At 41.9% G+C, this 15,716-nt stretch overlaps 1 protein-coding gene across 1 annotated transcript in view; it reads right to left on the bottom strand.

Annotated features, from left to right (window-relative positions):
* ROS1 (ROS proto-oncogene 1, receptor tyrosine kinase) overlaps positions 1–15,716 on the bottom strand; it is a 175,728-nt gene that overhangs the window by 20,192 nt on the left and 139,820 nt on the right. The window contains exons 39-43 of the mRNA XM_019520222.1: positions 13,795–13,924; positions 12,598–12,695; positions 12,263–12,466; positions 10,695–10,829; positions 679–842 (exon numbers count right to left, since the gene is read on the bottom strand). Coding sequence (XP_019375767.1) covers positions 679–842; positions 10,695–10,829; positions 12,263–12,466; positions 12,598–12,695; positions 13,795–13,924 — 731 coding nt within the window. The remainder of the gene's footprint in view (positions 1–678; positions 843–10,694; positions 10,830–12,262; positions 12,467–12,597; positions 12,696–13,794; positions 13,925–15,716) is intronic.

The following is a 15,716-nucleotide window of genomic DNA, read 5'->3' as shown; positions in this document are numbered from 1 at the left end:
CAGGCAGATGCTGATGTGCCTGAAGTCTCTGCCAGAGTTCCAGCAGGGAGCAGAGGGGTGGGGCCAGCCCTGCTATGGAGCAGAGATACTACATTCAATCTGATACTACATTCAACCAGGTTTACCTCAAACGGGTTTCAGCCATTTTCAAACTGGTATATGTGCACTGAATGTCTGTTCTGGTATAGATTTAAACCAGTTTCTGATCATAAACCAATTTATATGTAATGCCTGTCCCTAGCCCAAAAGACTCTTCTCCCCTTGCTTTTATATTTGCTTCATATTTTACAGCATTTCTGGGAAAATCATGACAAGCATGTTGTCATGATTTTCCCTAATCTCATTGTCACGGGAAGAAATCTGAGAATTCCCTTCATGCCAGTAGACTTACCCCAGATTTAGATGTATGTAAGGCCTACTTAACAAAAAATAATTCACACCTAAAAATCTCCAATGCTTTTGTAAACAACCTATTTTTTCCAGTTATTCAATCATTTGTGAATTCTGCTTAAAACAATTTTAAAAGAACTTCCTATTTCACATGGAGTGATAAGGGAATGAAATATGATCATGAAGGGACAGGAGAAGTTTAACTACTGTACAATTTTTTTTTTTACTTTTCATTAATATTGTTAACAAGGGAAACAAGAGGGGCTACAGGCCACAACTCAAACTCACCTTCAAAGGCCTGATTGATGACTCCAGTGGACAATGTGTTGCTATAAAGGTGAGAGGTATAGCACAGAGGAGAGTTTCTCACCTCTTGCATTTGATCCTGAATACAACAGAAAGTGGGTCTGTTACATGGTTCTTGGACCCAGCATCTTACCACCAAATCCCATCTGAAAAAAATAAATGACATATTTTTAAATATAATGCCAACACTTAATCCTCACTAAGGATCCTCACGTGGCATAAATGGGCATATCTCCACTCACTTCAGTTAGACCTATGATGATTTTCACTAGTAGAGGATCTGGCCCAGGAGATTTCAGTAATGGCAAGTAAGAGGAATTGAATCCAAGAAATCAATGGTTGTTACACATGTTCACCATGAAAATTATTTTATTTTACCAAAACAGATGTTTCTGAAACCTAGAATCCACTGTAATATTACAAAAATTATATACTTACCAAGGTTGCCTGAATGCTTTCTAGATGCCACTAAGGCCCTCTCTATCTGCTACACATAAGGCTGTCTATCTGCTACACATTAACCAGCTAATCATACCTTAAGTTGTGACCCAGCTACATGTTCCACCAATTAATGGCATGATAAAACAAGCAATACGAAGTTATTCCACATAAAAGTGTAATAACTTTGTAGCTTGTTGTAATCATACCAATAATTGAACGTGTGGCCAAGTGCTCCCCAGTAGCTGGAAGCCCATCAGCTGAAGTCACAGGGGTGCACTGCCCACTGTCAGCCCTGCAGCTGACAAGGCTCTTAGCAGGGGCAGCCTCTTTGACTGTAGGGCTTGCAGCGGGGGCAGCATCTTTAGCTGTGGGGCTCATAGTGGGGATGGCAGGGAGCACACTGCCCCTGCTGTGAACTTCATGTGGTATGGGACTTATAGCAATGGCAGCAGGGAGAACATTGCCACCACTGTGAGCCCCACAGCTAACGATGCTCACAGTGAGGGCAGCATTTCCAGCTTTGCCCTGGCTGTGAGCGCTGCAACCCATGTTGGCTGCAGGGTTCTCAGTGGGATAGTGCTGGGGAATGCTGCCCCCACTATGAGCCCCACCAAGCCCTGTCAGCTGCAGGGCTCATAGGCACAGAAGCTGGTGCAGACGGAACCCCATATCATGATCCCAGGCTCGCCTTGCACCAGTGATAAGGTGCAATGGGATCTAATGTATGATCCCACAATCACACCTCCTGTCATGCACGTTTGGCATGGCAGGAGGCACAATTGTGTAGATCATGCATTAGATCCCATCACATGTTATCACTGGTGCAAGGCGAGCCTCGGATCACAATTACCTGCATGTGTAGAGGGGCCCTGAGATGTAGATATTTGCAAACACAATCAACAAACCAATAACATAAATCACTAAGGTGACTAAGCTATAATGCTTAGCCACTAATCACTGTTTCCTCAGGCAGGATTTGAATAGTGAGCACTCCATATTCCATTAGCAGTGTCCTGAACCATCTGTTCATTCACTGATAAAATGCTTTATTATCCAATTTTGAAATCTCTTCTCTCCTGACATTCAGTGGATGCAGACACTATGATTTTTTTATAGTTCCACAGCCTTAAAGCTAAAATCACTCAGAATCATGATGGGCCATTTTAGTATCTTATATATTCTTATTTCCTAAACAAATTTGCTTAGATAGCTCAATTTATTAATGCCAGATATGATGGGTAATGTGCAACAATAATATCATTAAAATATTTATCTGTTTCTCAGAATCAAAAATATTCGCTCAGCCTCTTAATTTGTATGGTATTTTGCATGGATAGCTATTTGTGATGTGCCAGATTTTATCAATGACATACAAAGCAACCTGTGATCACCAGCTTTTCTTTCATGTTACATGGTGAAAATTTGCATTAGATAGAAAACTCAGCAAGACAACTTACTAGAAAACTCAGTAAATTGAGCAGTAAACAGAGAGCAGTTGCTCTGGGGTAAGCAGTGCAGGGGCAAGGCGACCTTGAAAAGGTTTTTCTCTGTGCTAGTGGCCTAGGGTGGCTGATTGGTGCTATAGTGTTTGCCTAGGGCCCAATGTGTGTGTTTGGATGTGTTCTTTTTTCCTTTTCCCCCTGTGATGTGTGTTCGCTTTTCTCTGTCTGGCTGTCTCTTTGTCTGTCTCTCTCTCTCCCCCTTGCTCTCATATTTTTCTTTTCTTCCCTCCCCTGCGTGACTAAGGGCACTGACACAAGTGATATTTTGTTGTGCAATCAGACCCCTGAAGCGCTCTATAGCCGTGCCCTTTCAGACAGCTGCAGAGCACTTCAAAAGGGCTCAATCTCATGACAATCTGAACCCTCATTATATGAAGGTTCAAAAGAAGGTACTCCAAGATGCAGCACCTTCATTAAGTTACGTTAGCACATGCCGGGAGCAGGGCTGGGCTGAGCAAGAGGAGTTCAATCCACCTGCCCCACCCTCCAGCACAGGCTAGGCAAACACCAGACCAAGCTCCCTCCACTACTTTCCCAACCTCCCTTTCTGAGGACAGCACTGGGGCTGAGAGTGGGGAGGGGCAGGGCTAGGGGAGAGCAACTGCAGACTCACAGCTGTTCCAAACCACAGCTTGATCCCCCAACCCATGGGACCCAACAGCAAATGTCTGTTGGGTCTGGAGAATCACCGTAACTCACAGTGCTTTATGTGAAGTACCATGAATTACAGCAGGGAGCTGCATGTTTGTCAGTGCCCTCAGTGACAGGGCTTGCTCTGGGTAGGGCTGGTTTAGGCAACTGTGAAGTGGAGCTAGGATAGGCAGCCTTATGAAAAGGCAGCCCCCAGTGAACTATAAGAGCAGCAAACAGGGCACATCTTGTTTACTGCACAGCTGCCTAGTTAGTGCAGTAAATGTCTCAGTGTCTACATGTGCTCCCCTATCCTGGCTCAATGTGCTGTGGTCTGAGAGCAGATGCAGACACGTGCCTGGCAGCAATAAGCTCCAGAATGATAAGCTCCAGAATTTATTGCTGTGCATATATAGGCATGTGTGGACACACCCACAGGGAGGGATTTTGCCTAGGGAGTTTGCCCCAGGAGGGAGCCTGGGAGCAGGAGACTCTGTGCATGGGTGTGTTTGATTATGTGCAAGGGTCCTGTGGTGTGATATTTGGTGTTCAGGTTCTTGTGGTGTCTTTTTTTCCCCTCTTCTTCCCTTCCCTCCCCACTTCTTCTTCTAATCTAGGTGTTCTCCAGTGAGCTAAGGAGGCACACACAGAGTCTGAGTCAGTTGTTGTGAGCAGTGTGGGATGTGCCTGGTTCATGTTCCTCCCAGGGGGTCAGGAGGACTTTGTCTGCACCAAGTGTAAGCTGGTTTCTGCCCTGGAGGAGAAGATTCAATGATTGGAAGCTAAGATATCCTTGCTGTATTGCATCAGGAACCAGGAAGATTACTTGGACAAGAGTTACGAGAAGCTGGGAATGGAGAAGTGGCAGCATGTAACTACTTGAAAGAGAAGGGTCCTCAGAATTGAAGAGCAGCAGATTGAAGCCAGCAACCACTTTCAAGTACTCTGTAGTGAAACTTTTGAGGAAAAGAAAGCAGAATGGACATCTACAGGCATCAGGCAGAGGAATCAGTGGTCTAGAGCACAGGTAGTGCAAGACCCAAGGAAAGGGGCTCCAGGACCACTGCACCAAGAAGGAAGAGAAGGGTGGTGGTGGTTGGTGACTCTCTTCTGCAGGGGACAGAGGCACCAATTTTTTGTCCACATTTGGGGGCCCAAGAGGAGGCTCAGGAAGACTACAAAATCTCATCCATCCTTGGGACCACTCCTCCTTCCTCCTTCTCCACGTAGATACCAAGGGTACTGCCAGGAATGATACTAAGCAGATCAGAGGTGACTATGATGCTCTTGGCAGGAGGGTTAAGGAGCTTGGAGCACAAGTGGTGTTCTTAACAATTCCAGGCAGAAACTATTGTATCCTGGAAGTGAACATGTGGCTGAGATGGTGGTGTCAATGTGAAGGCTTTGTCTTTGTTAACAATGGATGTACATTCTTGGGAGGAGGATTACTATTGAGCGAAGGAATCCATCTGACAAGAATGGTGAAGAGTATATTTGGACATCATCTGGCCAACCTAAAAAGGAGGACTTTAAACTAGGTTCCACAGGGGATGGTGATCAAAACCCTCCAGCAAGAGACCACACAGAGACCAATGTGGTTGCAGAAAAAGCTTCTAAAATACCTCAAATGCATAAGGGAAGCATACAGGCAATGGAAGAAGGGGCAGGTCAACAAGAAAGCATGCCAAGAAATGGCAAGTATCTACAGAGACAAAATCAAGAAGGCAAAGATAAAGAATGAGTTGCACCTGGCAAAGGAGGTTAAGGACAACAAGAAGGGGTTCTATATGTTGGCCAGAAAAGAAGGACCAAGGAAGCTGTGGATCCTCTGTTAACAAGCCAGAAGAAATTCCTATCTGAAGATGTAAAAAGGTGGATCTACTCAACAGCTACTTTGCCCCATTCTTTGCAAAATGAGTAAGCTTCTAATAGGGATTATCTGGATAAGGAAGGGGGCAAGCTGAGGGAGGAGATAACAATAGAAGTAGTCAGAAAGCTTTTGTTTGGTCTAATGTATTTAAGTCAACAGGGCCAGATGAACATCATTCCAGGGTACTGAAGAAAATGGCAGAGGAGATCTTGGAGCCCTTGGCAATAATATTCATGAAGTCATAGGAGATGAGGTAAGTACCAAAGGACTGGAAAGGGCCAACATAGTGACCCTTTTTAAAAAAAGGCCAAAAGGAGGACTAAAGGAACTACCAGCCAGTTAGCTTCACCTCAATACCTGGAAAGTTACTAGAGCATAAGCTGAGGAAGGTCATTGGCAAACCTCTGGCAGAGGAAAGGCTGATCACAAGCAGCCAGCATGGCTTTATGAAAAACAAATCATGACAAACAAATATGATCTCCTTCTTTGACAAAGTAACTGCTTGAGTGGATGAAGGGAATACTGTGGATACAGTGTATCTATACTTCAGCAATTTTTGACAAGGTCCCGCATGACCTCTCATAAACAAATTGGAGAAATGTGGGTTAGATAAAACAACTATAAGGTGGATACTGGTAACTGCCAACTGGCTCAATAGCCACAAGCCAAAGGTAATTATTAATGAGTCCATGTCAGAATGGCAGGAGGATTTTAGTGGAGTCCCACAGGGGTCTTTCATGGGCCTGGTGCTGTTCAAAGTGTTTATTAATGATGTGGATGCTGGCATAGAAAGCTTCTTGAGCAAGTTTATAGCTGACATGAAACCAGGAAGGACTGTGAATTTGTTGAAGGATGCAAGCTCATTTCAGGAGGATCTTGACAGATTGGAAATTTGAACTAGAGCTAACAGGATGAAGTTCAATGTGGACAAATGCAAAGTACTACACCTTGGGAGGAATAACCAAGAAAACAAATATAAAATGGGTGGCCACAGCAGGAACAGGATGTTTAAGCTTCCCTCAAAAGCATTAGATATTGGCTACAGCCAAAGCTGAAGATTTTGGCTGGGGTATGCCAATGTTCCTGCTGGAACCAAAACTAGGGGTTCCTGGCTCAAGGGTCTTGCCTTTCTGCTCAGTGTCTGACCAATCACCATATTTGGGGTCGGGAAGGAATTTTACCTCGTGGTAAGATTGATACAGACTGTGGAGGTTTTTACTTTCCTCTGTAGCAGAGGGCATGGCTCCCTATCTGGGATCTCTTAAGCATATATTGACTACATTTTATAGAAGCAGGGTATTGGCTGCATGTTCCCCTACTTTACTTCTGGCAGGTTAGGGTGTTACGTCTATGTTTTGTCAGGGTTGACAGTAGTCTTAGGTAGAGTTTAGTTTGTGGATTGTATAGGATGGTTTGGATAGGAATCTATCCACCATAAAGTAGTTCTGCCTTAGAAAGGATGGTCGACTAGATGTCCTTCGGAGGTCCCTTCCAGCCCTACTTCCCTACGATTCAATGTACTTAACAATGTTAGAAGCTTGGGAAGGTGAAAGCCATCTGAGCATATCAACCATTCATTCTGTGTCTGAATGAAAATATGAGAACAAACACTTTTTGTTGCCAGGGATGAATGCAAAGTAACAAACAGTGTGTCAGCTTAATATGCTCAACAGGAATTTATGAGAAAGACCACAAGGATAACTGGTGAAACTTGATATTACTTCTGTTTTCCACTCATTCACACTATATGCATACATGTTTAAAATTGTGACACAGGATTATATTATTTCATGGGAAATGTCTTTCAAAAGACATGAGAAAAAGTAGATCAAAACTCTATCCTTCAGCCAAACTTTAAAAACTGATTTAATTATAGGTTTAAGCAATACTTAAAACTTTATCCTATTTAAAAAATTCAGTTAAGATCCAGTTAAGGTTCACTTAAGATCTACACACTGAAATTATGTTTTAACTGGATTAGGGAAAAAAGCAGTTACAGCCAAGACTGTGACTATATATGTAGTGTAGACAGGGACTGGAGAATCTGGTTTTAAGAGACTGTAGATAAGTTATTCTCAACTGGTCTAGACACAGCACCCCTGGGGTGTCTGGATTTCCTTTGAAAGGTGCCTTGGGGTGTCACACAATGTTAGCACTCTTTGATATGCAAACATGATTCACAAGATAACCCCAAAGATTTCAAATAGGAATCCATACTATCAAAAACATTCTGACCTGTGGGCTCTTTCAGTTCTTTGCAACAGAAGAATCGCTCTATTATTTTTTGTATAAAACAAAAACTAAAAATTAGCATTTTCAGAGGTGTGCCTTAGATCTAATGAGGGGTGCCTAGAATCTAACAAGGTTGTGAACCACTGCTCTAGGTAAACTATAGCTATGAAGTTTTACAGTATACACTGGGTTCTCTAGGAGGCTAACAATTATCTCATGTGCAATGAAAAGCACTCTGGGTGGTTTTGTTACTAGAAAACAAGAAAAATGTTTAGGATTAAGAAGAGTCCAGTGAAAGTCTGGCTACCCCTCCAGGCTGTTTTTTTAATCAAACTTTTTCTCCAATGTCTGCCTGCCTATGTGTTTGGTTGCATGCATTCTAGAAGTGTTTTATCACCTGGTGATGAACCTGGTAATGAAAGCAGCAGGAATTCAAAGGTAGCATTGGAGGGATTCAGTATGGAAGCTTTGGTTTTACCTATGTAATGTAATTAGCCTTGATTTCAACAATCAATATAGCTGTGCATGTACAGACCCCTAGGTACAGGCTTTGGGCTTGCAGAAATTTGCATTGATTTAGCTCAAACATTGCCTTGCTCTATAACCATGGGCTCAGCAATATGGTTGTACTACCTGTGTTGAATTAGATGCTACCAGTGTAGATAAATATATTTAAATAGTGTAAATACCATATTTATTTTAATAAAAGTAAGAGTTTATAGATTTGGTGAGCCTTATTTCCGACTCCAACCCTCCTGCACTCATTCAGAAAAGTGGATTATCTTCCTGGAGTAATGTTTTGAGAAACAAGTGAAGGGGAAAAAAGCACCACAGCCTTCCCAACCCCGCAAGACTATATGTATAATTCTTATCCCCTTAATGCTTTCTATATCCTAAGGTTTCATGTCAATTCTACTTGCCCTACGGCGTAAGCCTATAGTGAATTCCCAAACACTTCTCAATTGAAGTAGTTTGCCCTTTGAACTCTCTTCCTATCAGTGATGGTTTGTTTTGTAAAATGACAATGAGTGAGCTAAAGTGCAAAGGAGACGATTAATGACTGCGGCTGTCCAATGCAGGTTCAAAACCATGTAGAGAGGAGCAGGAATGCCAAGAATCTAGGCATTCCAGTAATGACCGTGCAAAGTAGCAACAAATTATTTACTCGACTGACAGAACCTACGTGCAGGTGCTGAATGTTCACCCAAAGAGATAAAAGATGGCACAAGATTCAAAAGAACTAATTCAGACTCTTTCCTTTTTAAAGACAAGGTCATTGATCTTAGGCCCCGATCTACAAATTATGACACCTAGACAAACCTTTACTCCCCCCTAGTGCCTCATGGAAATAAGGAACTCCATGAGGGTCAGCCTGCACATTCTATCTTTTGGAAGTGGACCCTTATAGCGTTATTTAAGATTTTGTTCAGTCTTTTTAGATTTCCACCTAATTTTTATCGTGGTAACATGAACCAGTTTGAATAGCCTCTTACTAAGAGAGAGACATTTCATGCCATAGATTAGGGATCTTTTGATGACTTTTTTATCAAAAATGCCAGTTAATTGACACAATTTTGCTGTTGTTGTTGTTCAATGGTATCAATTTTGACCAAACAGTCTGATTTCTTATTAAAATGATGGAGAAAGAGAAAGAACCCCATGATAGAAGAGCCAATATCCCAATGATTTGGAAAGTCACCTAGGAAGAGGGGCACCTCATCCTGAATGAATGAATATTTAATTTTTTATATGAAGTGGAACAGCTTCAACTGTGAGACTAATACAGGCAGGGGAAAGTTGAACTTGGGGCTCCTACATCCCAATACCATAATCACAGGACATTATTTAATCTCTGTGTGCCTTGTTTTTTCTTCCTCTCTCTCTGTCTCTCACCACTGCCACCCCATCCTCTCTCCAATTTTTTTGCCTATCCATTTCCTCAGTTTGTAATGAAGCTTTTGTAAAAGGCCACAGTTTTGCCTCAATACAAAATGAAACCAATTTTTTGGTTGAATCGGACTGATTGTTCTCTAAACAGTTCTATGTAATGGCAAATACTTTGTAGCAATCGCCTCTGAAACTCACAGTGGGGCAAATAGACCCACCTGTAAAAACCAGTCACAGAACGATTCCTCTCTTTAAAGACTCTCTTTAATAGAATTGAAATTAATACTTGAAAGAGACATTAAAATTGGAAGCCTCTGTTAATCTACAGAATTGTTAAAGACCGATCGGCTGCAGACTTCACCTTCACAATTGCCTCAAACTTTGCATTATATCTATAGCAGTTGTTCCCAACATTTTTATACTTGAGGCACCTCTCATTAGACTACAGGTACACTGCAGAAAATGCTAAATCTTAGTTTTCACTGTTTTTTTTTGACTACAGAAAAATAATAGTGCTGTTTTTCTGTTGCAAAAAACTCAGAAATCCTACAACAGGTCAGAATGTGTTTAACATTATGGATTCCTATTTGAAATCTCTGGGTTTGCCTTGTGAATCATGTTTGCACACCTAATAGTGCTAACATTGAGTAGCACCCTAAGACAGCTTTGAAAGGATCTCAAGACACCCCAAGGGTGTTGCGGCACCCTGGTTGAGAATTACTGATCTACCATGAGAGGATAGCTTAGTCTTTGTATAAATTCTATCTATTATTTCACCTGAGGTTGCAAGCAACAAATCTAGTTATGACAGGTGTATGGGCATCAAGTATACTAGGAACCAGACAAAGACCAACAACTCATTTCTCAAAACCATCATGATTTCCTGTCATTAACAGAGTGAATGAATTTAAGAAAAATACCTAAATTTAAACCTGTGACTTAGTCATGAAAGGCTGTATAACCTAAAACCAAGCCCCTCGACCAGCCATCTTATTTACAGTTTACATATAACTCCTTGATTTATAACTGACTGCACAGACTGAAAATCCCACATTCTCCACTCAATGGTTTATATTTAGGCTCAGAAAGCCATCCACAAGCTATTAGCAAATGTTATTATAATCATGCTTCAAGATTCATACCCGATCTCAAATGCTCATTTGATATCTGAGCTCTAATTTAAACCGTCAGCACATATGGTCAATTCAATCTTGAGGCTTATTTCTCAGCCACAACCAAAATCCTGCATTGACAAACTGAATCACTGGTTTGTTACCCAGCTGACACATACAAGTATGAGTTGTAGAAAAGGGAGCACAAGCTACAGGCACAAGCTGTTGCTCAGGAAAATACTGCAGAACAAAATAGTGGCTAGCTGGTGGCATGGTCCACAATGTCTCATTGTTTAATAATGTTATGAACCAAAATTAACTTACAGGTTATCAGGACAATTATTTGGCATCTCCAGCCTCCCTCCTGATCGTACATGATGCAAAACCTCAAGAGTGGAGAAACCTGGATATGGCTGATGACCCAGGGTTAAAGTTTCCCATACTAAGACTCCAAAAGACCTAAGAAAAGTAAATAAGGTAGAATGTCAGTGATTTTAAATGATGGTGAACTATCTTTTAGAGAAAAGATCACTATGTCTGTTCTCATTTAGCTAAATTTTCTCTAACTTTACAATAAAGTTCAGTTGGAAAAATTAGGGCTATTGGACTACTAATTTGTTATGAACCAGTTCATATATTCTCAGTCATATCTGCAGATCTGCTAAAAATTCTACAGATGCTGAGCTATGATGCCAATCACACTACTGAGACTAAATCTGTAAGACAGTGGTAGGTAACCTACATACCATTCCAGTTGCAGACTGGAATGCCCCCCTGGGTCAGAGGCAGGCAGTCAAGGGAACAGTAAGATCCAGGCATTGCCACTGCTTGTCTCTGCAGCAAAACCAGAAGAGTGTCCACAGCCAAAGCCCTGCAAGTACCAAATGCTGCCAAAGCCTCACATCTGCAAGCCAGATCTAGTAGTTCCATGGGACAGATCTGGCCCACAGACCCTAGGTTGCCAACCCTTGCTCTAAGGGGCTCACCATTCTCAACTTTCATTAGCTCCATGTATCCTTTGGTCATATTCTGTTTAGATACACAACAGTTCAGAAGTCTCCAGGGATGTCCTTAGAAGCTGAAGGAGTTACTACTGCTCAGCATCACACAGAAGGAGCTAGGCTGCACAATGGAGCAAGTCTAGGGCACTTAATATTTCACTTATATGCATAAAAGTAAAAATACAATGACTGGGCCACAATGAAAGACAGGGTGCAGTCATGTCTGTTCCTGGGTGGGCCAGAGCCCACCAATGCTTAGATATGAACTCCTGTGAATCTCAAGTTTAAGCAAATGTATTAAAAGGTTTTTTTTATGAAGTTGAGGACCAAAGTGTCCATTCCAAGCTACTCCATGGCAGTGAAGCACTATTGAAAACTATGCTGGTACTTGGGAGAGATTCAGAAATGGCAGGGGACCTAATAATGTATACTAACTTTAAAACAAATAAGATCATTTGGAAAAAGCTAAGGAGAAAATATTTGCCTCCTATAGGGAGGATATGCCATTTGATCTAAAGGACAATGAATAGGGCAAATGTGATGTTGATGATCACCAAAAAACCAAAAAACACATAAATGATCCTTTGTGGGAATCTGTACAGGATTATTGTGGTCATATGACCCCAAGAACTTCTTACTGGAGGGCAAAGTTAGACTATAAGGCTGTAAATAAAGAACTATGAACATGCAGAAATATGAATAGCTGTGTGTCACAAAGTTATACTTTCAATTAGCGCATGAAACATCAATCAAACAGATAGAATATGTCTCAGTACCTAATTACCAGAGGTGGCACTACAGCAACACACTATTGCTACTGTAAACTGATTTTTTTCTTGCTTTAGTGTTTATTATTATTATTCCCACAGCTTTGCCATGCCAGGAACTTACCATACATCAGATCGACTAGTAAATACACCATCAATCAGGCTTTCAGGGGCCATCCATCTCACAGGGAGCAGGCCTTCTCCTCTTTTTCTATAGTAATCATTTTTATAGATGTCCCTGGCAAGTCCAAAATCCCCAATCTTCACTATTCGGGAAGCGCTGCTGTATTCCTTCACAGACACAAGGCAATTTCGGGCTGCTAGGTCCCTAATTTACCAAGCATAAACAATGACAGACTTGTGAGAGCTTTTGCTAGGCTATCATTTTTCAGTTTGAAATATTTGCTCCTTCAGCTATGTGAAAGAATCACAAAAACTACAAAGAAATTAAACCTGTACCTGTGGATGAAGTGCATTTTCTCTAAATAGACACAACCTTTGCAGATATCCAGACAAATATCCAGAAGATCAATCAGTGTTAGCAAGGGACTTTGGAACTACAAAAGACAGAGGCATCAGTTAATATCTTCAATTTGCATACATGCAAAACAAAAAGGATCTCCTGCTGTGCCAAGATGAGTTATTTTTCTCTTTTTCACATTAAAGAAGATTTTCTAAGGTGAAAAATCTTTGTATGTTAATAAAGCAGATAATGTTAGTTATTCGTAATTTAAGACCAAATGCTCTATTAATGTAGGTAAGAGATAGCAAAATAAACCACCTACTTAACTTAGAAGAAAGATAATGTCTCCAGAAGCCCAGGGGATTATTTGTACATTATAGTGGGGCAACTAGATGACCAACCTGTGGCATGCTTGCAACAAGTTGCATAGGCAGCCTCTGTGTATAGCATGTGGCAAATCAGGGAGGGTAGGTAGCACCGTGGTATGGGAGGGAGCAGAAAGCAGAGCAGCAGATTGGGCAGGGGAAGGGCATAGAAGTGGTACTTGGAGCAGGTACAGGATTTAGGTTTTGGTACACCTCACAAAAAGTTGGTCCCCACCAAATTTGGCAGTAAATAAACTCATAATATCTTGGCTCTAAATTGCCTTCTTCAAGGACTTTATAATCCATATTGTTATTCTGTGTACTAAATATGGACAATTTAACTAAAAGTTTCTCTCTCCTCCCTCATTTCTTAGTTTCTAAGCTTCTTTTAGCAACTAAACTCTTTGGGGGGCAGCCATAAAATCTGCCCGTGTGCTTGAGCTCTTCCTAATACATTATGTATATTTCCATGATACAAATAACAAGAAAACAGTGAAAATACTACGCTAAAAGTTGATTAACGATTATTTCAAAGCACCATAGGAAGACCCAGTGAGCATTTTATGAGTAAAACCCATTTTTGAAAACTCAGTCATTGATCTGTTGACAGCTCAGGATCCTGCTACACAAGAGATCTGAGTTCAGATTATGAATTTACTTGGTTCACTACTCACTCAGACTATGAGCTCCTGGGTACCAAACGGAGCAGCCAGTGCAGGGACCCTCAGATGGAAGAAATCATTGGACAGACAGGGCTTTGTTGGTGAAGAAAAGAGGGAGAGGGTGGTGAGGAGTATCATCAGTAGCTAAAATGCACCCTGTTCCTACCTTTTGCATTCTTGCTCCTCGTAGATAGCTAAGCAGATCCCCTCCTTCCATCAGTTCTAAGATAATGTACTGGGGTTCATTCAGCAGACAAACTCCAAGCAACTTCAGGATGTGTGGGTGATCAAATTTGCTGGGGAAAAGAAAATGCCTCATAGTTATCCATGAGAAATCCTGCCCTTTAATAGTGGAGTTAAACGTATTGTTGTTGTGTTGTACTAGCAGCCGTATCTTTAAAATCCTGCCATATGAATAGCTGGCTTAGGAAAGCTAGGTGATTCTGAATCTCCTTCAGCTTAAGGGGAGCTTGGGTTTATGCACCTGAAATTCAGTTCTATGTTAAACATCTTGGGGAGTCGTTCTTATGCGCATGCATGTACAACCAGCACTTTGCGTAGTATTTTTAGAAGAAGGGAAGTGAACTGAAGTAAAAAATGAAGATGATAGTGTCCTTTTGGTGGGACTTAATATGAATTTCACTCTGTCCTTGACAGATTGGAGATATACCATATTTACTCACATAGCACATGCCCCTTTCCCCCAAAAATCAGCCCTGCAAAATTGGGCTGATTTTTTTTTTCCTTTGCCAGAACAAAGGAGACATTGTGCTGTAATGGCTACCACTTCTCTCTGGGCCAGCAAGCAACAGCTGCAAAAAAGTTAAACACTGTAGCTTTGCCCAAAGTAGCCAGTGAACTGTTGCATGTAGTTAGCTCTTTTGGCCACAAATCTGGAAATTTCCTTTCTAAAAAAACCCAAAACAAAACAAAACAAATTCTCCTTCCAAGAAAACAAGGTGTATGTCTTATTTTGGGGCAAGTGATAGGTGAGAAAATACATGGGGGTGTCAACCTGCAGCCTGCAGACCTCCAGCCTTTGGCCTATGGAGCCACAGGACTCCCAATAGGCTGGATTTGGTGGTGGGGAAGCAATGGTAATTAATGTACCACCGCTACCCCACCACCAAATTTCCAAGCCCTGTGGCCAGATGGCATGGCCCCATACACTAGATTGAGCCAGCATGTAGGACCAGGGTTGGGGCCCTGATCTGGCACATATGGGACCAGAGCCAGGGCCCAGGTGGAAGGCACAATCTTGTGCATATGCCATTGAGACTGGGGCCCGTGGGCCAGGGCCAAAGGCAAGGTACATGGGGCCAGGCCTGGGGCAACAGGCCCAGTCTAGCATGTGGAACCAGGGCCCAACCCAGTGTGTGTGATCAGACCCACATGTTGATCGACTAGATTGAGCCCACAGACCAATCCCATGCACTGGGTCCAGCCTGTGGATGGACCCCACACTACTCATCTGACCTGTAGCCCAGAAAGGTTTTAAAGCTTTCTTCAACATTAAATTAAATGAGAGAAGTGGTTCCATTTTATATTCGTTGCTGTAATCAGAGTAGAATGACACAGCCAGACCATTCCAATCTATAATAGGGGCAAATATTCACAGAAAGATATAATACAGAGATATAAAAGACTTATTTTTTTCAGTTTCTCCAGTTGTCTGTGGAAAGTTGTTTCCTATATCATATTTTCAAGGCAGAGCTAAATCAGTACAAGCAATACGTCAAATGAAATCTGTTTGCAATTGCAAACTTTTAAAAATAGACATTTATAGGATATTACAGGGCTACTGTCAGTCTAGCATATTCAGATGGAGGTGCACCAATACATTGGTCTGATATTGGTTCAGCAGTAATATAAAGAAAATTGATCGTATTAAAAATCAGCCTGATGTGGCCAATAAATGCCCCTGTGTGCGCGCAGCCACAGCGCAGCACATAGGCAATGAGGAGCACAGCCCAGCAGCTTGGAGAGCTGCATGCAGCTGGTAAGTCTGGTGGGGTGAAAGGGGAGGGAAGGAAGAGGTGTGGGGGGGCAGATCAAGGGCCCCATGGTGGGGGAGGAGTGGGGCTGGGG

This window comes from Gavialis gangeticus, unplaced genomic scaffold (genome assembly GCF_001723915.1).
Source record: "Gavialis gangeticus isolate Ggan-Ray unplaced genomic scaffold, GavGan_comp1, whole genome shotgun sequence".
Taxonomy (NCBI): domain Eukaryota; kingdom Metazoa; phylum Chordata; order Crocodylia; family Gavialidae; genus Gavialis; species Gavialis gangeticus.
Note: the sequence above shows the minus strand (reverse complement) of the source record. Positions and strands in the feature narration are given on the sequence as shown.